General features: G+C 39.3%; 3 protein-coding genes across 12 annotated transcripts in view; 1 reads left to right on the forward strand and 2 right to left on the reverse strand.

The window, feature by feature from the left end:
- Positions 1–7166, forward strand: part of ctss1 (cathepsin S, ortholog 1) — a 10792-nt gene extending 3626 nt beyond the window's left edge. For 2 of the 6 annotated variants that reach the window (XM_068215047.2, XM_068215046.2), the window contains exons 2-9: positions 123–211; positions 1492–1616; positions 2815–2937; positions 3226–3372; positions 3545–3769; positions 4743–4908; positions 5323–5428; positions 6441–7166. In XM_068215047.2, coding sequence (XP_068071148.1) covers positions 1494–1616; positions 2815–2937; positions 3226–3372; positions 3545–3769; positions 4743–4908; positions 5323–5428; positions 6441–6537 — 987 coding nt within the window. In that variant the 5' untranslated portion in view covers positions 123–211; positions 1492–1493 and the 3' untranslated portion in view covers positions 6538–7166. Of the gene's footprint in view, positions 1–122; positions 212–1271; positions 1617–2814; positions 2938–3225; positions 3373–3544; positions 3770–4742; positions 4909–5322; positions 5429–6440 lie in introns of those variants that run through there. The other 4 variants (XM_073930628.1, NM_200426.2, XM_068215045.2 and 1 more) reach the window with 4 other exon arrangements.
- Positions 7167–7267: 101 nt separating this feature from the next.
- Positions 7268–15236, reverse strand: gpd1c (glycerol-3-phosphate dehydrogenase 1c). The gene is made up of 8 exons (NM_214753.2): positions 15092–15236; positions 13950–14127; positions 10232–10372; positions 9617–9755; positions 9050–9162; positions 8443–8676; positions 7991–8097; positions 7268–7648 (listed from the first exon to the last, which is right to left on the reverse strand). Exons 1-8 carry the CDS (start codon positions 15130–15132, stop codon positions 7552–7554), a joined length of 1050 nt encoding a protein of 349 aa, NP_999918.1. The 5' UTR covers positions 15133–15236; the 3' UTR covers positions 7268–7551.
- A 4467-nt stretch (positions 15237–19703) lies between these two features.
- golph3l (golgi phosphoprotein 3-like) overlaps positions 19704–25000 on the reverse strand; it is a 12283-nt gene continuing 6986 nt past the window's right edge. For 2 of the 5 annotated variants that reach the window (XR_012394695.1, XR_012394696.1), the window contains exons 4-6: positions 24229–24343; positions 21424–22502; positions 19704–21348 (exon numbers count right to left, since the gene is read on the reverse strand). Coding sequence is in view for 3 of the 5 variants with exons in the window: in XM_073931028.1 (XP_073787129.1) it covers positions 22069–22502; positions 24229–24343 (549 nt within the window). In the remaining 2 variants the exon portion in view is untranslated. Of the gene's footprint in view, positions 22503–24228; positions 24344–25000 lie in introns of all 5 variants that reach the window. The other 3 variants (XM_073931028.1, XM_068215172.2, NM_001037699.2) reach the window with 2 other exon arrangements.

Consider the following 25000-nt stretch of genomic DNA (forward strand, 5'->3'; position numbering starts at 1 on the left):
CAGTTTCAATGTAGAAATAAAGATTTCACTGAAGGAAAGTCTGAATGAGAAACAAACATGATCTGATCAGTTTAATTCTGTTCACATGACACACACACACACACACACACACATACACACAGGAAGTTCAGCAGTGACTTCCTATCAGCAGAAGAGTGAAGAGTGACGGCAGGACAGAGGAGAAACAGAAGATCTTCACTCACAGACGCCGGTAAGACCATCTTCACACACACACACACACACACACACACTTCAGGGAACATCCAACTTTACTGGACAAATACTGCAGTATAAATGTGTGTGTAGATACTCTACGAATCATCTCAAAGACTGAAAAAATGGGGTAGAATTTATTTCAACAAGCGGTAATAATTAATAGCCCTGCTTTGGAATTTTAAATATAATTTTTTAAAACATTTTCAACACATTTTGAAGTGAAATAGTTTAATCACTAATCTCTTTAGTCTCTGCCGTAATGACAGCACGTGCTTTGACTAATTATTCTGCAAGTATTCAGCTTAAAGCAACATTTAAAGAATTAGCTGAATAGTTTAATTAGGCAAATTAGGTTTGTTATTTAAGTCATTGGACAACTGCTCTTCTAATACTATTAAACCTTTTTATTGTATTCAGTCAATCTAAAAGAATTAAGAGCTTCTCTAGAATGAAAATATGACGGGAAATACTGTGAAAAAATGTCCTTTCTCTGATAAACATCACTTGGGAAATATTTGGAAAAAGAATTAATATTATACAGAAGCGTAAATAATTCGGTTTTAAACAGTAAATTTTACTAGTAGTTAGATATTTAGATAAATGCAACTTTAATTTCAACTATGAATTTATTTAGAGATACACTCACCGGCCACTTTATTAGGTACACCTGTCCAACTGCTTGTTAACACAAGTTAGACATTCACATGGCAGCAGCTCACTGCATTTAGGCGTGTAGACATGGTCAAGACCATCTGCTGCAGTTCAAACCGAGCATCAGAGGAGAATGGCCAGACTGGTTCCAGCTGATAGAAAGGCAACAGTAACTCAAATAAGCACTCGTTACAACCGAGCTCTGCAGAAGAGCATCTCTGAACACACAACACGTCCAACCTTGAGGCGGATGGGCTACAGCAGCAGAAGAGCACACCGGGTGCCGCTCCTGTCAGCTAAGAACAGGAAACTGAGGCTACAATTCACACAGACTCACCAAAACTGGACAATAGAAGATTGGAGAAACGTTGCTGCTCTGATGAGTCTCCATTTCTGCTGGATTGATATGCTTTTTTGCATGTGTGTGTTTGCCTGTGTGCGTGTGTGCATGCATGTTTGTCTATGTGTGCATCTGATCTGTATGTATGTATGTGTTTGTGTGTCTGTGTGTGGCATGGTTATGTGTGTGTGTGTGTGCATACATGTCTGTGTTTATTCATGTGTATGTGCATGTCTGTTTGTGTATGAATGCGTTCAGCGTCGTTGTTGTGTGTGTGTGTGCAGGTATGCTGGTGATCAGATGTGCTCTGGTTCTTGTGTGTGTGTCTCTGGTCGGTTGTGAGATCAGACGTCTGACCAATCAATGGACAACCTGGAAATCACAACACAACAAGACCTACAGAAACACAGTAAGTCCACACACACAAACACATGTACTGTAAAACACAAAAGCTTGCACACTTATCGAAACACACGCAAACAGATGCACCCTTACACACCAGCACATACAAACATTCATATAAAGACACATCAACACACTTGCACGGGCATGCACATACACTGAAACACATACACGGACACAACACACACAGAGACACACATGCACAGATACACACACACAGAAACACATGCATGGAGACACACACACACACATTCATACACAAACACACACACCGACTGACACACACACACCTGAACACAAACACTCACAAGCACATATACAGACGTGATTAATCTGTCTGCTGTTTGCCCCACTGATCTGGAATCAGCAGAATGAGGTGTGTGTGTGTGAGAGTGAGTGGACACCTGTCGCTCCAGCTGATCCCTTCACTCCTCTTCACCTCTGCTTCCCCATTAAAGCATCATCATGATCAGTTAAATCCAGGAATGGACAGAATCACTCCTCAAACACAGACACAATCAGCTCGAGTGCTGCTGTTCGATGATTAAATGCAGCGCAGGACACTCATTGGTCTGTTTTAATCTGTTCTGGGAACTGTGAGCATCACGTACAGCCAGCTGGTGTGTGTGTTGGGGACTAAAAACACACAGACCTGTCACGTCTAGCGCACAAGAAAACACACACACAGCGAGCAATTGCTGATCATTCCGCTTTTAAATTAGTTGTTAATCAGAATATAGACTGAATAGAAGTGTAAAGTTTGGTGTGTGTGATCAGAATATAGACAGAATAACAGTGTAAAGTTTGGTGTGTGTGATCAGAATATAGACAGAATAACAGTGTAAAGTTTGGTGTGTGTGATCAGAATAAAAGTGTAAAGTTTGGTGTGTGTGATCAGAATATAGACAGAATAACAGTGTAAAGTTTGGTGTGTGTGATCAGAATAAAAGTGTAAAGTTCGGTGTGTGTGATCAGAATAAAAGTGTAAAGTTTGGTGTGTGTGATCAGAATATAGACAGAATAAAAGTGTAAAGTTTAGTGTGTGTGATCAGAATATAGACAGAATAAAAGTTTAGTGTAAACAATAAAATTAGTGTGTGTGTGTCTATATCTGTTTATGTGTGTGTATATCTGTATCTGTGTTTGTGCGTGTATATATATATATATATATATATCTGTGTGTGTGTGTGTGTGTGTGTTTGCAGAGAGAGGAACGTCTGAGGAGGAGTGTGTGGAAGCAGAATCTGCAGGACATTCTCCTCCATAATGAAGCGGCGGCTGTCGGTCTGCACTCATACACACTGGGCCTGAACCAGCTCAGCGATATGGTACTGACACACTGATTTCAGCGCAGATGGTTTTTATATCCTAGTGGGGACTTAAAGTTGAATGCACACAGACTCATGGGGACTTGTGTCACTGTGGGGACCAAAACTGGGAAATATTTAGAAAATGTGAAAATGCAGAATATTTGATATGAGGGTTGGGTTTAGGGGTAGGGGAGGGAACATACAGTCTGAATATTACAAACATCATTAGGTCTATGTGAAGTCCCCATAAAGACAGCTGCAAGTGTGTGTGTGTGTGTGTGTGTGTGTGTTTGTGTGTGTGTTCAGACTGCAGATGAAGTCAATGATATGAACGGTTTACTAGAGGAGGATTTCCCTGATGTGAACGCCACCTTCAGTCCTCCCTCACTGCAGACGCTTCCACAGAGAGTCAACTGGACAGAGCACGGGATGGTCAGTCCTGTGCAGAACCAGGTGTGTGTGTGTAACCTAGGATCATAATATGTGTGTTCATGGAAGAGTAGTGTTGATAGTGTGTGTTTGTTCACAGAAGTTTAACTGCGCATGTGTGTGTGTGTGCTCATATGTGCAATGTGCATGTGTGTGTGTGTGCTCATATGTGCAATGTGCATATGTGTGTGTGTAGGGCCCGTGCGGCTCCTGCTGGGCGTTCAGTGCTGTGGGTTCTCTGGAGGCTCAGATGAAGCGCAGGACCGCAGCTCTGGTTCCTCTGAGCGCTCAGAATCTGCTGGACTGCAGTGTGAGTTTGGGGAACCGCGGATGCAAAGGAGGATTCCTGAGCAGGGCCTTCCTCTACGTCATCCAGAACCGCGGCATCGACTCCAGCACGTTCTACCCCTATGAGCACAAGGTACCACACACACACTCACACACCAATACACACACCACAACACACACACAGATACAAGCTACAGATATGACTGCGTTTAGAGCTGAATGAGGCTTCAGGATTAGTAAATGAATAGTAGAAACTGCGACCCCTGGGGGATCATGAGGGAACTGCAGAGGGCAGGTTAAAGGGATAGTTCACTCAAAAATAAAGCTTCTGTCATCATTTACTCATTTCTTTTTTTCTGTTGAAGACAAATGTAACCATTGACTTCCATAGTATTTGTTTTTCTGCTATGGTAGTCAATGGTTACAGGTTTTCAGCATTCTTCAAAATATCCATTGTGTTCAACAGGAGAAAGTGAGCTGTCCCTTCATTCATTCATTCAGTTTTCTTCAGCTTAGTCTCTGATTTATCGAGGGTTGCCACAGCTGAATGAACCACCAACTATTCCAGCATATGTTTTACGCAGATGATGCCCTTCCAGCTGCAACCCAATACTAGGAAACACCCATACACTACAGCCAGTGTAGTTGATCAGTTCCCCTATAGCGCATGTGTTTGGACTGTGGGGGAAACCGGAGCACCCGGAGGAAACCCACACCATCACGGGGAGAACATGCAAACTCCACACAGAAACACCAACTGACCCAGCCGGGACTCAAACCAGAGACCTTCTTACTGTAAGGACACAATGCGACACCACTGAGACACCATGCCGCCCCCCCTTTCACATTACAAATGAAAATTAAACTACACATAAAAGATTGAAAATAAAGAAATTAATATTAATTTTAAATGCAAATAATAAATTTTAGATTAAAAAATCACATGAAGCACAATATAAAATGTATTTCAAATGTGATGTATGTAATGATGTTGCTGTAATGTTGCTGTAACAGTCTTTATGTTGCAGTAATGTTGCTGCATCATTGTCATGATGTTGCAGTTGTGTTGCAATAACGTTGCTGTAATGTTGCGGTGGTGTTTGCAGGAGGGTGTGTGCAGATACTCGGTGTCGGGAAGAGCCGGATACTGCACTGGCTTCAGGATTGTTCCACGCCACAATGAAGCAGCGCTGCAGAGCGCTGTCGCTAACATCGGGCCCGTGTCTGTCGGCATCAACGCTAAACTGTTGTCCTTCCACAGATACAGAAGCGGTGAGAAAACACACACACACGTTTGTTTTTGTGAATAGTGGGGACATTACATAGGATCCATTCATATTATACTGTTCAATTTGTATATTATATTGCCCTCATACCACCCTACCCCTAAACCCAACCATCACAGGAGACTGTGTGCAGCTTTACTCTCTGAAATAAGCTCACTCTGTGTGATTTACAAGTGTTTTGAGGGATGAGGATGTCACCAATGTCCTAATATTTCACCTCCTTTTTGTGATACTTGTGTCATACATATGTCATTATGCAGATTTGTGTCCTTATATGTCACAAAAACACGTACACACACACACACACACACTCACATGCACACAGGTGAAAGAGCTAAAGGTGAATGTGTAGGTGTGTGTTTGTGTTTGTGTGTGTGTGTGTGTGTGTTTGTGTGTTCAGGCATCTACAATGACCCAAAGTGCAGCTCGGCTCTGATCAATCATGCGGTTCTGGTGGTCGGTTACGGCTCAGAGAATGGACAGGATTACTGGCTGGTGAAAAACAGGTGACAGTAACTTCACACTAAATTACTACAGTTTAACACATATTATATATACACTTACTATATATTTAAATATACACCTCATACACAATAATAACTCAAAGTGCTTCAATATGAAGCTAAATTTGAAATGTATATACACATTTAGAGGCTTCTATTTAGTCTGTGTTTATCATTTATAGTTGTGTGTTTTAAAAAAAAAATCAGTGTTTGTTTTATTCTGTAAAACACTGATGACATTTCTTGCTAATTTAAACTGAAGATTAATTATTCTGACCAATTTATATTGATTTGATAGTCATTTAAAAGAAAAAAGAAAAGAAAACACAATACTTTAATTTAAAATGTGTAAGAAGTGTATTCACACTATTACAGAATCAAATAAATAGACATTCAGTCCAGCGACTCTCCATAAACAGAGAATTTCAAAGTGTTTTCTTTCATTTCTACAGCTGTAAAGGCTCTTTATATATGTTTGTCTGTCATAAATATTATAATATAGTGTAAATTGTTTTAATATGAGTATATATGTAATCACATGGTGGCTCTGTGGTTAGCACTGTGGCCTCACAGTAAGAAGGTCTCTGGTTTGAGTCTCGGCTGGGTCAGTTGGTGTTTCTGTGTGGAGTTTGCATGTTCTCCCCGTGTTGGTGTGGGTTTCCTCCGGGTGCTCCGGTTTCCCCCACAGTCCAAACACATGCGCTATAGGGGAACTGATCAACTACACTGGCCGTAGTGTATGAGTGTGTGTGAATGAGTGTGTGTGGGTGTTTCCCAATATTGGGTTGCAGTCGGAAAGACATCCGTTGTGTAAAACATATGCTGGAATAGTTGGCGATTCATTCTGCTGTGCCGAGCCCTGATTAATAAGCTGAAGGAAAATGAATGAATGAATGCAATCATGCTAGTATATCAGTTTGAGCTCTGGCGACCTCTAGTGTTGAACATGAGAAATTACTATTAGTGATATTCTATAAGTGAAAGTTCTCTCTCTCTCTCTCTCTCTCTGTGTCAGCTGGGGGACGGCATGGGGTGAAAACGGCTATATCCGCATGGCACGAAACAAAAACATGTGTGGCATATCCAGCTTTGGCATTTATCCCACCATCTGATCTGATCTGATCGTCCTGAATAACTCATCATCAGAGTCTGGAATATCCTTCTGTATATACACTCATCAGCTTTTACACTCTGCTTTTAAGCGGTTTGCTTTACAGAATCACTTCAGAATCACGTCTGCCCTGTCAACAATATCTGCTCATGTTATTTAGTGTTTATTAGCGGTGGTGAACTGCATTATAGGATGTTGATCTCTGCTCATAAATAACATCTAGAGGAATGAGAGTGTAGAACAGCAGTGAATGTGCTGCAGTTTATTACAAGGTGCATTACAGCACTGCACACTATTACACATGACAATAAGTCACTTTTTCAGACTTTACAAGGTTAAACGTTGCTGGAAGAAGGATCAAGATCCCATAATGACATTCAGAAGCAGAAATAAACGAGGAGATATGAATCATAAAACACACAAAGAGCTGATATATGGATATTTTGCATAGTGTAGACAGTGTTTGATGTTGATGATGTCATTAATAATTCTGCATTATATTCTTGAACTAATTTAAAGAGTGAAATGAAAGATTCTGCTGTTTGTGTTTGGCTTATAGATTAATAAATGTCTTGTTTTAATAATTGAACATTGTATTTTATCTAAATAAATGCTTTTTATTATTGAAAACACAACGAGTGGATTGAATGCGGTGTGTTATGTTGTGTTGTGTTGTGTTGTGTGTCTGTAGGCGGCTGTGAGAGTAAATGAAGCTCAGTGATTGGTCAAAATAATAAGCAGCATTGTCCTTTATTGACTGTTGAAAAATACCACATGCTTTTCTGAATGAAGATCTACATGCACTGCAGCAGGTCTGTGTGTGTGTGTGCGTTTACCAGCGATACAGTCCTGGAGGAACACACCATCACCATCATCATCATCATCATCATCATCATCATTCTCTCTCATTAGATGAGTGTGTTGGAGTGCTCTGTAGTGTGTGTGTGTGTGTGTGTGTGTGTGTGTGTGTGTGTGTGTGTGTGTGTGTGTGTGTGTGTGTGTGTGTGTGTGTGCATCACATGTGTTCTGGGTGATTCTGCAGACAGTTGATGAAGTCCTTCACCTGCCGACCCTCAAAGCAGATCTGATAGACAGAGACAAACAGTGGAAACCTGCACACACACACACACAAACACACGCACACACACACACACACACACACACACACACACAGGCGTCACATTTATGAGCAGTTTTCCTCATGAAAACCATAAAAATGAACACACAAGGTCAAATATGTACTGGTAATCCTATACACACACACACACACACACATGCGCACACATACACACAAACAAACACACACATATATATATATATATATATATATATATATATACACACACATTCACACATTCGCCCACTAAAACACAAAAACACTTGCTCTATCTCTCTCAGTCACACAAACACAAACTCTCTTACACACACACACACACACACACACACGGTCTCACTTGTCTGTGATGTTCCTCTTGTGCAGGATCTTGTAGACCTCCGCTGATGTCTGTGGACCCTGCAGCTTCTGTCCGTTCAGCATCTCCGCCTCCAGCTCCACTATCGACTGCACACACACACACACACACATTAATATTAATGTGTGTTTTAATGGCGTTTTCTTTTCAGATTGCATTTGTGTGAGTGTTTGACTACTGTTTGTGTGTGTGTGTGTATTTGTGATTGAATTTGTGTGTGTTTGAGTTTTTGTTTGAATTTGTGTGTGCATGTGTGTATTTACGTTTGAATGTATGTGTGTCTGTGTGTATTTGTGTGCATGTATATGCATGTATGTGTGTGTGACTGCTCTATGTGTGTGTGTGTGTGACTGCTCTATGTGTGTGTGTGTGTGTGTGTGTGTGTGTGTGTGTGTGTTAATCTCTGATTCTGCGTGTGTCTATCTGTGTGTGACCTTCTGCGTGCGTGCGAAGGCCTCAGCGACGCGCCGGTTGCGTCCGCCGTAGCATGTGGTGATGAGGTCGGCGACGCCGCAGCTCTCCAGGAAGGTGGCGGAGGAAACGCTGCTCTTGCAGAAGAGTTTGGAGAACGCCACCATCTCCATCAGCCCCAGCCGGATCACTGCGGCTTTAGTGTTATCCCCGAAACCCAGACCGTCACAGAAGCCTGCGCCCACCGCCACGATGTTCTGCAGCACACACACACACACGCACACACACACACACAGACGCACACACACACACATACACAACTGTAGCGCTTAAAGATAACTAAAAAATGCACAGGGGGCGGTACATACAGTAGCCCCTCCCCTTTAAAAACAGCCAATGGAGTTTAATTTCTCACAGCTCTACTAGTGAGAGTGGGTCAATAATATTAACAGCCAATGAGATGAAGGGGGTGGGGCAAGGCAGACACTAGACAGCATTTGATTGGTCAGAAGATATGATAAGTTTAGATTTGCTTAGCCACGCCCCATCAATCGCTAGTTTGCTGAGAGTGAAATATGAAAGGCGGAACTGTGTGTGTGAGTGTGTGTGTGTGTGTGTGTGTGTTCTGACCTTCAGCGCTCCACACAGCTCCACCGTGTCGCTTTCCTTCACCACAGTGATGCGGAAGTTTGGCGTCTGCAGAAGCTCCTTGAAGAGTTTACCACTGGCTTCATTAGTGGCTCCTGAGACACACACACACACACAAACATGCACATACACATACACATGCACACATGAACACACACACACATGCATGAACACATACACACATATGCAAACACACATGCACATACACATGCACGTAAACACACATGCACACACATGCATGAACACACACACACACACACACACAAGCAAGAACGCATACACACATGGACATGCATGCTCACACACATTCACACAGACCATGCATGAACACACACACACAGATATGCATACATACACAGTCACAAACACACATGCATGCACACACAAAAACATGCACATGCACACACACACACACATGCATACACATATCCACACAAATGCACACACAAATACACACATGCATGCACACACACACACACACATGCAGTGATTAGCACATGAGCTCCAGCGCTCAGCCTGCAGGTTCAGACAGGAAGTGATGTCACTGACCGATGGTGGTCTCGCAGAACTTCTCGTCGGCCACCTCGCTGGCGATGTTGGCGCCCATCAGAACACACACCTCGATCTCCAGCTTCGCCCTGATGATGTCAGAGATCAGAGTCAGGCCGTCCGGACCCTCGTCAATACCCTGAACACACACAAACATGTGTATATGTGCTTTGTGTGTGGGTAACACGGTGGCTCAGTGGTGTCGCACTGTGGCCTCACAGCAAGAAGGTCTCTGGTTTGAGTCCCGGCTGGGTCAGTTGGTGTTTCTGTGTGGAGTTTGCATGTTCTCCCCGTGTTGGTGTGGGTTTCCTTCACAGTCCAAACACATGTGCTATAGGGGAACTGATCAACTAAACTGGCCGTAGTGTATGAGTGTGTGTGTGTGTTTCCCAGTACTGGGTTGCAGCTAGAAGGGCATTCGCTGTGTAAAACATATGATGGAATAATTGGTGGTTCATTCCACTGTGGCGATCCCTGATGAATAAAAGAACTAAGCCAAAAGAGAAAATGAATGAATGAATGTTGTCTGTGTGTGTGTGTGTGTGTGTGTGTGTGTGTGTGTGTGTGTGTGTGTGTGTGTATGTGTGTGTGTGTGTGTGTGTGTGTGTGCTGTACTTTAATGAGAGAGATGCCGATGGCTCCAGGCTTGATGTGCGGCTTCATCTGATCACACACTCTGACGATGAACTGATGAGGAATGACGAAGATCAGGAAATCTGCTCCGCTCGCCGCCTCCGTCACGTCAGGAACCGCCACCTGTGGGAACAACACACACTTAAAGACCAGATACACACACACACACACATCTGCAGCGCTCCAGTTGTGAAGCATCACTCATCAGGACAACTGCGCCGCATCACAGGGATGATGGACAGGACATGAGCCATCAGATCTGGGGTGAGAACCGTTAAAAACGGGACAAGGATGAGTATCCCAGCATGACAATGACCCGAAACACACAGCCAAGGCAACTCTACTAACTCTTTTCCGGCCATCATTTTTTTAAGTGCCAACATTTTTAATATTGACAGCCATCAGAATATTTTTGGCTAGGAATATTGGAGCATACCATATATCAAACTAAAGAAGCAACTCTCTGCTATTAAACAAAATAAGCACTGTATTGTGTATTCATGTAGGATAATCATGTAAAACAAATGCCTAAGCTTGTGGACAAAGGTGGATCATTTAGCTGTGGCGAGTCCTTTAACATTAGGGATAATGTCGTATATCTCTTATTTTTATCCATGATCTTAGTTTCTCTTTCTCAGATTTCACTCCTCGGAGCATCTCACATCCTCACTCAGAACATACTTCAGGGCTTCCCTTACTGTAATGTACCTGAAACACAGCTTGCTGTAAAAACTCCTCAAGATTAAGATTCTGGAGTGGCCAAGCCAGTGTCCAGACCTTAATCCAATAGAAAGCTAAAACTGTTTGAGTGGTCAAATGTTCAGCATTAAAACATCAATGATTTGCAGAGGATCCGGCAGGAGGAGTGAGACACAATCTTCCCTGAGATGCAAACCCGAGATGAACAGTATTAGTCCAGCAATGAGCAGAAATTAGAGTAAAGCTTCACTCAAAACTAAGATTTTTTTTGCTCGTTCAAACTACTTATTTAAAATGAGCTGAAACGGCACAGTTCTCGAGATTTCATTGGGACCACCTCATTTTTTATGTTCAATCCACACACATTTGTTAAAAGAGTTAAGTTAACTTAATAGATTTATGTTGGGAGCACATGAATGAATTGTGTGGAACTCTTCATTTTTACAGTGTATTTACCCGTTCTGCACAGTGTAATGCTTAAATGATTTATTCAGCTGTTAATATGAAGGATTGCTCCACTGGTTCATCTGTTCTTCAACTCTGACCTACTTCACTCTCTGATTATAATTCATATGCACATGCAGTGATTTTACGCTTGATGCTTTATTATCATGTCATAAACCCAGTTATTATTAGTTAAATAATTATTAACATGATAATCAACTTTTAAAGCTGCTTTACATGGCTTTAATGTCACAATCTCAACATCTGATTTCATGGACTTTATGCAAAAATTATTAAAATATTTTTATGTCATAAATGTTACTGTTTCTCCTGATAATGTCAGCTTTTCATGCATGACACTATTCTGAATTTTCATCTAATTTCTGCTTTTTAATATCATAAATTTGGCCTTCTGTGTTTTTCTATGGCATGTTGTGACTGAACACTACTATTATTAATAATATTTATTTCAGCTCCAGTTTTGTTTTGTTTTTGCGAGTTTTACTTTTAATTAAAGATCTAGTAAATTATTATAGGCTTAGATCAATGTTTTGTGTTTATTTGCTTTAAAAAAATCAACATTTGTTACAAAATTCATTTCATTTTCATCTGCTTTTTCGGGGTCGCGAGGGAAGAGGTCTTAGGAGAGAACCCCGGACTTCCCTCTCCCCAGACACTTCCTCCAGCTCATCTGGGGGTCGGGGATCTCAAGGCGTTCCCAGGCCAGCCGAGAGACATAGTCCCTCCAGTGTGTCCTGGGTCTTCCACGAGGCCTCCTCCCGGTGGGACATGCCTAGAACGCCTCCCTAGGTAGGCGTCCAGGAGGCATCTGAAACAGATGCCCGAGCCACCTCAGCTGGCTTCTCTGGATGTGGAGGAGCAGTGGCTCTACTCTGAGCTCCTCCCGGGCGTCAGAGCTCCTCACCCTGTCTATAAGGGTGCGCCCTGCCACCCTGCAGAGGGTGCTTGTATCTGAGATCTTGTGCTATTAGACGTGACCCAAAGCTCATGACCATAGGTGAGAGTAAGAACGTAGATTAATCGGAAAATCGAGAGCTTTGCCTTTCCGCCGTGTTGAGTTTTGATCTGATGTGTTAGAGTTATTGTTGTGTTGTGTTGTGTTTGATGTGTTTTGTTAGGGTTAGAGTTATTGTTGTTTTGTTATGTTGTAATGTGTAGTGCAGTGTTGTGTGTGTGTGTGTGTGTGTGTGTGTGTGTGTGTGTGTGTGTGTGTGTGTGTGTGTGTGTGTGTGTGTTGTTATGTGTTGTGATATGATGCGTTGTGTTAAGGTTTGGGTTTAGAGTTATTGTTGTATTGTTATGTTGTGATGTGTAGTGCAGTGTTGTGTGTGTGTGTGTGTATGTGTGTGTTGTAATGTGTTGTGATATGATGCATTGTGTTAAGGTTAGGGTTTAGAGTTGTTTTGATATGTTGTGTTGTGTTGTGTAGTGCAGTGTTGTGTGTGTGTATGTGTGTGTTGTAATGTGTTGTGATATGATGCATTGTGTTAAGGTTAGGGTTTAGAGTTGTTTTGATATGTTGTGTTGTGTTGTGCAGTGTTGTGTGTGTGTGTGTGTGTGTGTGTGTTGTTATGTGTTGTGATATGATGCATTGTGTTAGGGTTTAGAGTTGTTTTGATATGTTGTGATGTGTAGTGTTGTGTAGTGCAGTGTTGTGTGTGTGTGTGTGTGTGTGTGTGTGTGTGTGTGTGTGTGTGTGTGGTGTTATGTGTTGTGATATGATGCGTTGTGTTAGGGTTTAGAGTTGTTTTGATATGTTGTGATGTGTAGTGTTGTGTAGTGCAGTGTTGTGTGTGTGTGTGTGTGTGTGTGTGTGTGTGTGTGTGTGTGTGTGTGGTGTTATGTGTTGTGATATGATGCGTTGTGTTAGGGTTTAGAGTTGTTTTGATATGTTGTGATGTGTAGTGCAGTGTTGTGTGTGTGTGTGTGTGTGTGTGTGTGTTATGTGTTGTTGTGATATGATGCATTGTGTTAAGGTTAGGGTTTAGAGTTGTTTTGATATGTTGTGATGTGTAGTGCAGTGTTGTGTGTGTGTGTGTGTTGTTATGTGTTGTTGTGATATGATGCATTGTGTTAAGGTTAGGGTTTAGAGTTGTTTTGATATGTTGTGTTGTGTAGTGCAGTGTTGTGTGTGTGTGTGTGTGTGTGTGTTGTTATGTGTTGTGGTATGATGCGTTGTGTTAGGGTTTAGAGTTGTTTTAATATGTTGTGATGTGTAGTGCAGTGTTGTGTGTGTGTGTGTGTGTGTGTGTGTGTGTGTGTGTGTGTGTTGTTATGTGTTGTGATATGATGTGTTGTGTTAGGGTTTAGAGTTGTTTTGATATGTTGTGATGTGTTGTGTTGTGTTGTGTTGTGTTGTCTGTGTTATAATCCTGTGTAATCCTGCAGCAGTGTGTTGAAGGTGATCTGATCAGAGTTCATGTGTTTGATCATCAGTGTGTGTCTGATAACAGCTCAGAGTGATGAGGATGAGGATGAAGATGATAGTAGTAATAATTATAACGATGATGAGGATATTATAATGATGAAGACGCACCACAGTTTTGGGCAGCTTGTGTCCGGGCAGGTATTTGACGTTCTCGTGTTCGGTGTTGATGATCTCGGTGAGTTTGCGTCCGTCGATCATCTCCTCGTAGACCCACATCTTCACCAGCGGCTCGAAGCGGTTGGAAGACTTCACATTGTGGCCCACGATCTTAGCGATGGCTGAACCCCTGAACACACACATTAAACACACACACACACATCAAACACACACAGACACACATATCCTCCACAGCAGTGGTGCTCAACCCTGTTCCTGGAGATCTACCTTCCTGCAGAGTTTAGCTCCAACACAAATAAACCAACTAAGCAGGATCTGCAGGAGCACTTGGTGATAAAGACAGGAGCATTGGATCAAGGCTGCAGCTGAACTCTGCAGATCTCCTGGAGCAGGGCTGGACACCTCTGCTACAGTCACTGCAGATCTGAATGAGCGAGACACTGAAAACTGCTCAGTGATGAACTCTACAGAACAGAAGCAACAGTAAAGAGACAGAGATTCTGCAGATCTGACTAAATCAAGCACAGGAGGAGCATAAAGAAACAAGGCAGCATGTTTATATATGATCATTATCATCAATCATCTCATTATTCATCTTGTTATTAGGACAGATTCTTAACTATATCATCATCATGGAATAATGTGTAATATCAGCATTTGGACTTTTATCTCAGAGTTTAAGCTATTTATAATAATCAGGACACTGTGATTTAAATCAAACAATGCACATTTAAATCAAAGTATTAATTCATAAATCAATACATCAATTAAATCAAAGTGTAATATAGTACAGCATCGCGGATACTATATACAACATTTAACGGTAGTTTGCATTCATTTATTCCACTTTTCACACTATAATTATGACCTTTAGCATAATTCTCCTATTTTAATAGCAATGTGTTGAGCATAATCAGTTTAAGCGCGCAAGTCATAAAGGAGGCATTCTTATAAATCACCCCGGTAAATGCTGAATCTGTGGATCGTGTTCAGACATGAAGCTCTCAGTGAGCGCAAACACACACAAACACACGCGAGACCGACGCGCTGAAAATGAAACTCGTCGCGCGTCGCGTCTGTTGCGTCGCGTCACGTTATAGCTGATATTAGAGACGGACAGACACTCAACTCACCAGTTTCCAGAGCCAATAATGCACACTTTCTTTCCAGGCATTGTGTCTGTGTTTGTGTGTGTGTGTGTGTGTGTGTTGTCTGATGACCAGCCAGTGAAGGAGTGAAGTTTAACTTCCTGACACACCCGACATACAGGAGAGAGAGAGAGAGAGAGAGAGAGAGAGAGAGAGAGAGAGAGAGAGAGAGAGACATCTAGATTATTAAGATTGAATCATTGTAAATATACTGATTAAAATTATTCATTATTTATGTTTTTGTCCAATGTTGATTGTTAAATGTACAGTTTATCTGATTTATTATTATTATTATTATTATTGGTAGTAGTAGTATAAGTATTAATATTGTTATTATTTTATTTGCATTTTATTTGTTAATAATAATAATAATAATAATAACAATGATAATAATAATAATAATAATAATAATATAATAATAATTCATTCATTCATTTTCTTTTCGGTTTAGTCCCTTTATTAATCAGGGGTCGCCACAGCAGAATGAACCACCAACTTATCCAGCATATGTTTTTACGCAGCTGATGCCCTTCCAGCTGCAACCTATCTCTGGGAAACAGCCATTCACACTGATACACTACAGACAATTTAGCCTACCCAGTTCCCCTATAGCGCATGTGTTTGGACTGTGGGGGAAACCGGAGCACCCAGAGGAAACCCACGCCAACATGGGGAGAACATGCAAACTCCACACAGAAACACCAACTGACCCAGCCGGGACTCAAACCAGAGACCTTCTGCTGTGAGGCCACAGCACTACCTACTGTGCCACTGTGCCGCCCTTAATAATAATAATAATTATTATTATTATATATATTATAATACTATAGTACTGTTTACTGTTTACTATGTTTTTAAATATACATGCATGTTCTTTTTAATGTAAACTTTATAAACACTTTGGCAATTATATAATTATTGAATTGAATTGAGAGAGATATAAAGAGAGAGCGACAGCGTGTGTGAAAGTGAGAGAGAGAAGGAGAGAGAGACTTTTTTGATAAAAAAAACTTATTTAATTACAAATTACTTCGGGGAAGACAAAATCACAAGTTTGAAATGTTCAATCATTAATGCATTAATCTGTAATAATAATAATCAATCAGAATCCTGGATTTTATCCGTTTCAACTTGCACGTTATCACACGTATGCTCATCTTTTTCAGTCTTTCCTACTAAAAAATTCAAGACTTTTGTCTGTTTGTCTGGCTTTTATTGCACTCTTAAAAAGCAAATAAATTAATCAACATTTTCATGGTAAAATTGACCAACATTTATTTTAATATATTAAATAAATACTTTAACCTGTGCGTGCGTGTGTGTGTGTGTGTGCAAGAGAGAGAAAGAGTGAGTGAGAGTGTACATGAGAGCGTGTCTGTGTGTATGTGAGTGTGTGTGTGTGTGTATGTGAGTGTATGTGTGTGTGTACGTTGGGTTCAACAGGTCTGGATTTGTCTGTATTTCTGAATTCCTTCTTTAATTGTGTGTAATCATCTGTGTGTTCTAGTCCTGCAGTGTGTGCAACAGATTATTCCTAGTACTGGGAAACACCTATACACACTGATTCACACACACACACACACTCATACACTACGGCCAGTTTAGTTAATCAATTCCCCTAAAAAAAAAAGAAAGTGTGAGGGGTGATGAATATCAGAAGTTCCTCATCATGTGACTGTGTGTCTGCTGTTCCTGTGGGTTTACATTTTTATAATACAGCAAAAACAGTCTTTCTAATCCTGTTTCAGAAATAAAAACTGCTGAAACACAGAAACACATCTTTAAAAACACAATTAAATAATGGCATTTCAGAAATTTAATTGATATATAATTAAATACACTCACCGGCCACCAGAGATTTTGCTCCATATTGTCATGATAGCATCACAAAGTTGCTGCAGATTTGTCGGCTGCACATCCATGATGCCAATCTCCCGTTCCACCACATCCCAAAGCTGCTCTATTGGATTGAGCTCTGGTGACTGTGGAGGCCATTTGAGTACAGTGAACTCATCGTCATGTTCAAGAAACCAGTCTGAGATGATTGAGCTTTATGACGCTGCGTTATCCTGCTGGAAGTAGCCATCAGAAGATGGAGACACTGTGCTCATAAAGGGATGGACATGGTCAGCAGCAATACTCAAGTAGGCTGTGGCGTTGATGCTCAATTGGTACTAATGGACCCAAAGAAAATCTCCCCCACACCATTACACCACCACCACCAGCCTGAACCGCTGATACAAGGCAGGATGATCCATGCTTTCATGTTGTTGAGTCGAGCATCTGAATGTGTCAGCAGAAATGGAGACTCATCAGAGCAGCAACGTTTCTCCAATCTTCTATTGTCCAGTTTTGGTGAGTCTGTGTGAATTGTAGCCTCAGTTTCCTGTTCTTAGCTGACAGGAGCGGCACCCGGTGTGCTCTTCTGCTGCTGTAGCCCATCCGCCTCAAGGTTGGACGTGTTGTGTGTTCAGAGATGCTCTTCTGCAGAGCTCGGTTGTAGCGAGTGCTTATTTGAGTTACTGTTGCCTTAATATCAGCTGGAACCAGTCTGGCCATTCTCCTCTGACCTCTGGCCTCATCAACAAGGCATTTGCGCCCACAGAAGTGCAGTTGGACAGGTGTACCTAATAAAGTGGCCGGAGAGTGTATATTGTATGATATAATAAATATTAACATATAATATTGAATTTTAGACCAATTATTGTATTATAATAATAATAATAGCAATAATAATAATTAAATTAATATTAATATTAGCAATAGGAAAAATCAAAGCAATAATATTAGTAATAATTATGATAGCAATAAGAATAATAACAGCAACAATAATAACAGTAATAATATTAATAATAATAATAAAGACTGAACTGGGGTTTAATATTATAATTCTGTTGGTATCATTATTTCTATTCTCATGAATAACAGCAAACATTATAATACAGCGTATATTTCACATCACTTCACTTAATCAGGTTTTTCTGCTGAGCTGATCGACTGTGGAAATAATCAGATTTCACAATCACACGACCTTCGACCCTGAATCCTGCAGTCAATCTTTAAACAAACTGATGATAACATATCAGCCAAATGAATGCTCATCAATAAAGAGCTCAAGCTTCGCTGACATCTAGTGGTGAACAATCAAATACAGAATAAACTTAGCATTTTGATAAACTATTATGGAGAAGATGATGATAATAATAATAATAATAATAAATAATATTAATAATGATAATAACAACAACAACAACAACAATAATAATAAAAATAACTACAATAATAATATTAATAATTATAATAATAATAATAATGATGATAATAATAAAAAAATAATAACAATAATAATAATAATAATAATAATAATAATAATAATAATAATAACAAATAATAATATTAATAATGATAAAAATAACAACAACAATAAAATTAATATTAAAAACAACAACAATAATAATAATAATAAAATAACTACAATAATAATATTATTAATAATAATAATGATAATAATAATACTATTAATAATAACGATAATAATAATAATAATAATGATAATAATAACAATAACAATAATGATAATAATAACAATAATAATAATAATAATGATAATAAATAATAATAATAATAATAATAATAATAACGACAATAATAATAATAATAATAAATAATATTAATAATGATAACAATAACAACAATAAAATTAATAATAAAAACATCAACAATAATAATAATAATAATAATAAATAATAATATTAATAATGATAAAAATAACAACAACAATAAAATTAATATTAAAAACAACAACAATAATAATAATAATAAAAATAACTACAATAATAATATTAATAATAATAATAATGATAATAATAATACTATTAATAATAACGATAATAATAATAATAATAATAATAATGATAATAATAACAATAACAATAATGATAATAATAACAATAATAATAATAATAATGATAATAAAATAAAATAAAAATAATAATAATAACGACAATAATAATAATAATAATAAATAATATTAATAATGATAACAATAACAACAATAAAATTAATAATAAAAACATCAACAATAATAATGATAAAAATAACTATAATAATAATAATAATAATAACAACGATAATAATAAAAATAATGATAATAATAACAATAACAATTATGATAATAAAAATAATAATAATAATGATAATAATAATAACAATAATAATAATATAATGATAATAATAAAAATAATAATAATAACAATAATAATAACAATAATAATTACAATAATAATAAAACATTTAATAAAGATAACTAAAGTAAAATCTAAACCAAAAAGCAAACTTGACTGAGGGCTGTGAGCCGAATATAATATATATTATATAAATTATATTATATAAATTTCAGTATAAATTTCTAAATGTTATGTTCAATTGGGAAAGCCACTCTGTCAAAGGCATTCACCCCAACCACCTCCCATCATTCTCCCTGTCTTTTCAGATGGGATGGTGGGCCAAATCGAAGATTACCATGGGCACTACTTTGGGCATTTCTGATCTAAACAAATCATCAGTAATTTAGAATCTCAGTCATGAAACAATGAGGTGCGAAATATTAATAATTTATTAATAAATGTCAGTATTAAACATCCTGATGGTCATCATGTAAGAAACAGTAAACTCTCAACAACAATCCTTCATCTCATCCATCAAACACACAGATTTTTGACAAAATAATCTTATTATTTCACTTTTCAGTTATGAAAATATTCTGTAAATTAATCTGTAAATTGAGTCTTTGCCCCAAAAAATATGTAATAAGTTATAATTTAAACATTCATAGCAGTTTACATTTAAATTAATAATTCATAAAAACAAAACCCCTGAATTAATCTTACATTACATAAATCATAAAATGTCTTTATTTACATATCTATATATTGCATGTTTGTGCTGATCCCTGCTCCCACACAACCTACACCAAATTACAGAAAATAATTAGGAAAAATTAATAAAATATCCCTGAAAACTGACACCAGGAAGTGTGCAATAGATTTCCTCATGTTTAGAAATAAAGCAGCCTTCGTTCTATATTTACTGTATAAACATAAGCCGGTTTAATAAGCAGTTTTGGCTTTGATTTGACACGTTTATGTTCGTCATCGTCCATTTGCTGAAAGATATCCAGCAACTCTGGTCTGTTTAACCTTCAGCGGTTCCTCCATCTGACCTTCAGTAGAGCTTAACACACACAAGACGATCAGAATATCCCCTGGTTAGTGTGTGTGAGAAGTCACTTAAATCAGCTGATTGGTGTTTTACACACACAGCAGAAAGAGTGTGTGTGTGTGTGTGTGTGTGTGTGTGTGTGTGTGTGTGTGTGTCTGTGTGTCTGTGTGTCACATGATGAACATTTGATCATATGCTGAGTGTGTAATGGTGAAACTCTCACCAGTGGCTCTGTTCAACATCTATTAAATACCCTAGATAGACAGCATATCAAGGCATCATTGGAGATTTAATTGATACCCGTACCAAGAAAACCTCGATTAAAATGATTATTCATCAATATCTGTGGAATATGCTTGGAGTTTCAACTATGCTTTATAAATAATCAGGGGTCGCCACAGCGGAATGAACCGCCAACTATTCCAGCATATGTTTTACACAGAGTATGCCCTTCCAGCTGCAACCCCGTACTGGGAAACAACCGTATCCGTACACACACACACACACACACTATGGCCAGTGTAGTTGATCAGTTCCCCTATAGCGCATGTGTTTGGACTGTGGGGGAAACCGGAGCACCCGGAGGAAACCCACGCCAACAGGGGGAGAACATGCAAACTCCACACAGAAACACCAACTGACCCAGCCGGGACTCAAACCAGAGACCTTCTTGCTGTGAGCCCACAGTGCCACCTGTATAAACTTGTGTATGGCTTTAATGTTGTCTGTGTGTGTGTAGGGTTGAATGTGGCTCACTAGTGAGGGCTCAAGTGTAGTGTAGCAGATGGAACACTGTATGGGTGTGTGTAAGTAATTAGTGAGGACTTTATTTGGGTCACTAGTGAGGGCACAGCTGTAGTAATGATGACTTTTGTAGAGGCAGATGTGCTCACTAGTAGAGAGTTCTCAGTTGTAGTGATGATGTCTACCTAGGGACGGATGTGGCCACTGCCAAGGGCTTGTTATCAGACATTAATAAGGGCTCTGTTGTGATGCTGTCAATGTAGGGATAGATGTGGTCCCTAGTGAGAGCTTGTTATCAGACATTAATAAGGGCTCTGTTGTGATGCTGTCTTTGTAGGGATAGATGGGGTCACTAGTGAGGGCTCAGCTGTAGTAATGCTTTCTATGTAGGGCTGGGTGTGGAGACTAGTAAAAGCTCTGTTTTATTGATGCTGTTTATGTAGGAATAGATGAGTTCACCAGTAAGGGCTCTGCTGTAGTGATGCTACCTATGTAGGGCTGAATGTGGTCACTAGTAAGGGCTCTCTGCTGTACTGATGCTATCAATGTAGAGGGGGATGTGCTCACCAGTTAGAGGTCTTCTGTACTGATGCTGTCTTTTGGATGTGGTGACTAGTAAGGGCTCTGCTGTCAATGTAGTGCTGGATGTGCTCACCAATAAGGGCTCTGCTGTACTGATGCTATCTATGTAGAGCTGGTTATGATCACTAGTAAGGGCTCTATTGTAGTAATGCTGTCTTTGTAGGGCTGGATGTAGGGACTAGTAAGGGCTCTGCTGTATTGATGCTGTCAATGTATGGCAAGATGTGCTCACTAGTAAGAACTAGAGTGCAAGATGTGCTCACTAGTAAGGGCTCTGCTGTAGTGATGCTGTCTATGTAGGTCTAGATGTGGTCAGTCGTGAAAGCTCAGCTATAGTAATGCTGTCTGTTTAAGGCTGGATGTGCTCACTAGTAAGGGCTCAGCTGTAGATATGCTGTCTATGTAGGGAGCTTCTCTCAGGACTTGTTGAATGCCGCCAGGATGGCCCAGACGATCTCCTCGGCGGGGCTGGACACTCGGCTGCTCTCCTGGTCCGGGTCGGCTTCCAGCAGGGTTCGAGAGCGTGTCGATGCTAGCTCGTAGCACTCGTCGGGCAGCGAGGACAGTGCGTTTTCCAGCACGTCAGACACATGTGCTAACAGTAGCAGTGCTAGCATGCGGTGGCTAATGCGTCGTGAGTCGTTGGTCCAGCGATCTAGAAGGCTGTCCTGAACCCGCTGCAGCAGTCGCTCCTTCTCTGTGCGGTCCGTTAGCGGGTGTGTCGTCATGTCGAACAGCAGGAAGTTCTGCTTCTCCGTGGTCAAAACACCCTTCTCCACCAGACTCTTCGCTAAACGCTCGCGCACGTTACGCATCTGGAAGTGCATCTTCATGGGGTTCCAGGTCTCACCTGAAAACACACGACACACATCACATACTGGGGCTGGTACTGTAAAAAAAAGGATAAGCTGGCTAACTAGTTTAGTTTGCACCAGTCCTGGGTAGTTTGGTTCCATGATGGTTCAAGTTATGCTCACAATATTGTCAGATTATCTTCTCGTTATTTTCTGGGTATGTTCAGTTTATATTCAGGTTATGTTGAGACTGTGTTCAGTTTATACTCTGGCTATGTTTAGTTTAGGTTCTAACTATGTTCTGGCTGTGTTCAGTTTATGTTCTGCTTATGGTCAGTTTATGTTCTGGTTATGTTTGAGCTATGTTCAGTTTATGTTCAGTTTATGTTCTGGTTATGTTCAGACTATGTTCAGTTTATGTTCTGGTTATGTTGAAGCTATGTTCAGGCTATGTTCAGTTTATGTTCTGGTTATTTTCAGTTTATGGTCTAGTTTTGTTCAGGCTATGTTCAGTTTATGTTCTGGTTGTTGAAGCTATGTTAAGTTTATGTTCTGGTTATGTTCAGTTTATGCTCAGACTATGTTCAGTTTATGTTCTGGTTATGTTCAGGCTATGTTCAGTTTATGTTCAGGCTATGTTCAGTTTATGTTCAGGCTATGTTCAGTTTATGTTCTGGTGATATTCAGTTTATGTTCTGGTTATGTTCAGGCTATGTTCAGTTTATGTTCAGGCTATGTTCAGTTTATGTTCAGGTTTGTTGAAGCTATGTTTAATTTACGTTCTGGTTATGTTCAGGTTATGTTGAGACTATGTTCAGTTTATGTTTAGGTTACATTAAAGCTATGTTCAGATAATGTTCTGGTTATGTTCAGGTTATGTTGAGACTATGTTCAGTTTATGTTTAGGTTACATTAAAGCTATGTTCAGTTTATGTTTTGGTTATGTTCAGGTTATGTTGGAGCTAAGTTCAATTTACGTTCTGGTTATGTTCAGGCTATGTTCAGTTTATGTTCTGGTTACATTGAAGCTATGTTCAGATTATGTTCTGGTTATGTTCAGGCTATGTTCAGTATATGTTCAGGTTATGTTTAGGTTATGTTCTTGTTATGTTCAGGTTATTATAAGGCTATGTTTAGTTTATATTGCGGTTATGTTAAAGCTATGTTCAATTTATGTTCAGGTTATGTTTAGGTTATGTTGAGGCTATGTTCAGTTTATGTTCAGGTTACGTTGAAGCTATGTTCAGATTATGTTCTGGTTATGTTGTTTATTTTCTGGTTATGTTCAGGTTATGTTCTTGTTATGTTCAGGTTATGTTAAGGCTATGTTCAGTTTATGTTGTGGTTATGTTCAGGTTATGTTAAAGCTATGTTCCATTTATGTTCAGGTTATGTTTAGGTTATGTTGAGGCTATGTTCAGTTTATGTTCAGGTTACGTTGAAGCTATGTTCAGATTATGTTCTGGTTATGTTGTTTATTTTCTGGTTATGTTCAGGTTATGTTCTTGTTATGTTCAGGTTATGTTAAGGCTATGTTCAGTTTATGTTGTGGTTATGTTCAGGTTATGTTAAAGCTATGTTCCATTTACGTTCTGGTTATGTTCAGGTTATGTTTAGGCCATGCTCAGGCTATGTTCTCATTATGTTATGTTCTGGTTATGTTGAGGCTATGTTCAGTTTATGTTCTAGTTATAGTGAAGCTATCAAGTTATATTTCTATAGTGTGTGTGTGTGTGTGTGTGTGTGTGTGTGTGTGTGTGTGTGTGTGTGTGTGTGTCTGACCGGTCAGCAGCTCTATCCAGCTGGCCATGTTCTCTGCAGGTTCAGTGTTCTTGATGTGTTTGAGAGCTTCATCCAGCAGCACATCTCCAGTGGGTGCAGCAGACTTCAACAACACCTGCAAATACACACAAAACAAACACATTGCGCTTAAAATAATGGTTTAACTATACAACAAAAAACTAAAAAATATAACAAAAAATCATAAAAAGAAGCAAATGTTTGTAAGGAAAATATTAAGTAACTACAACATTTTCTTTCTGTGCTAAAATTGATTATTTTTATTAGAACAATGTCCTGTAGTTTCACATTAAAATAGCTTCTGTTGCTGATTTAGTGTTAAACAAGTAAAAATGTTCACCTGCTAAAATAAATAAAAACTGGATTTACCAGTTCTTCACTAGCAAAAAACGCCAAAAAACACATTTATATATATAAATTGATGAAAAGTGCATAAATGAGATGTTTCTATGTAAGCCTGCAGACTCTTATTCCAGCATGATTTCCTAATCTAAACTGAAACTAAATATTGAGTTGGGGGCGGGGTTTATTTTAAGCACCACCTCTCATCTTTCACCAACAGTCTGAGAGGCGTGGCTATGCATATTTCGCCCAATCGAACTGCTGTTCCAGTGTAGAAGTAGACGGGCAGGTTTTGGTTGAAGATTAACAAAACAAACTGTGAATTAACTGGAATAATTCTTCACCCTAAAACTAACCATGTGCGCTAGCAGAGTAAATATGGTAAACCGCAGACTTCAATGATGATGATGAT

Source organism: Danio rerio, chromosome 19, assembly GCF_049306965.1.
Source record: "Danio rerio strain Tuebingen ecotype United States chromosome 19, GRCz12tu, whole genome shotgun sequence".
NCBI classification, from domain to species: domain Eukaryota; kingdom Metazoa; phylum Chordata; class Actinopteri; order Cypriniformes; family Danionidae; genus Danio; species Danio rerio.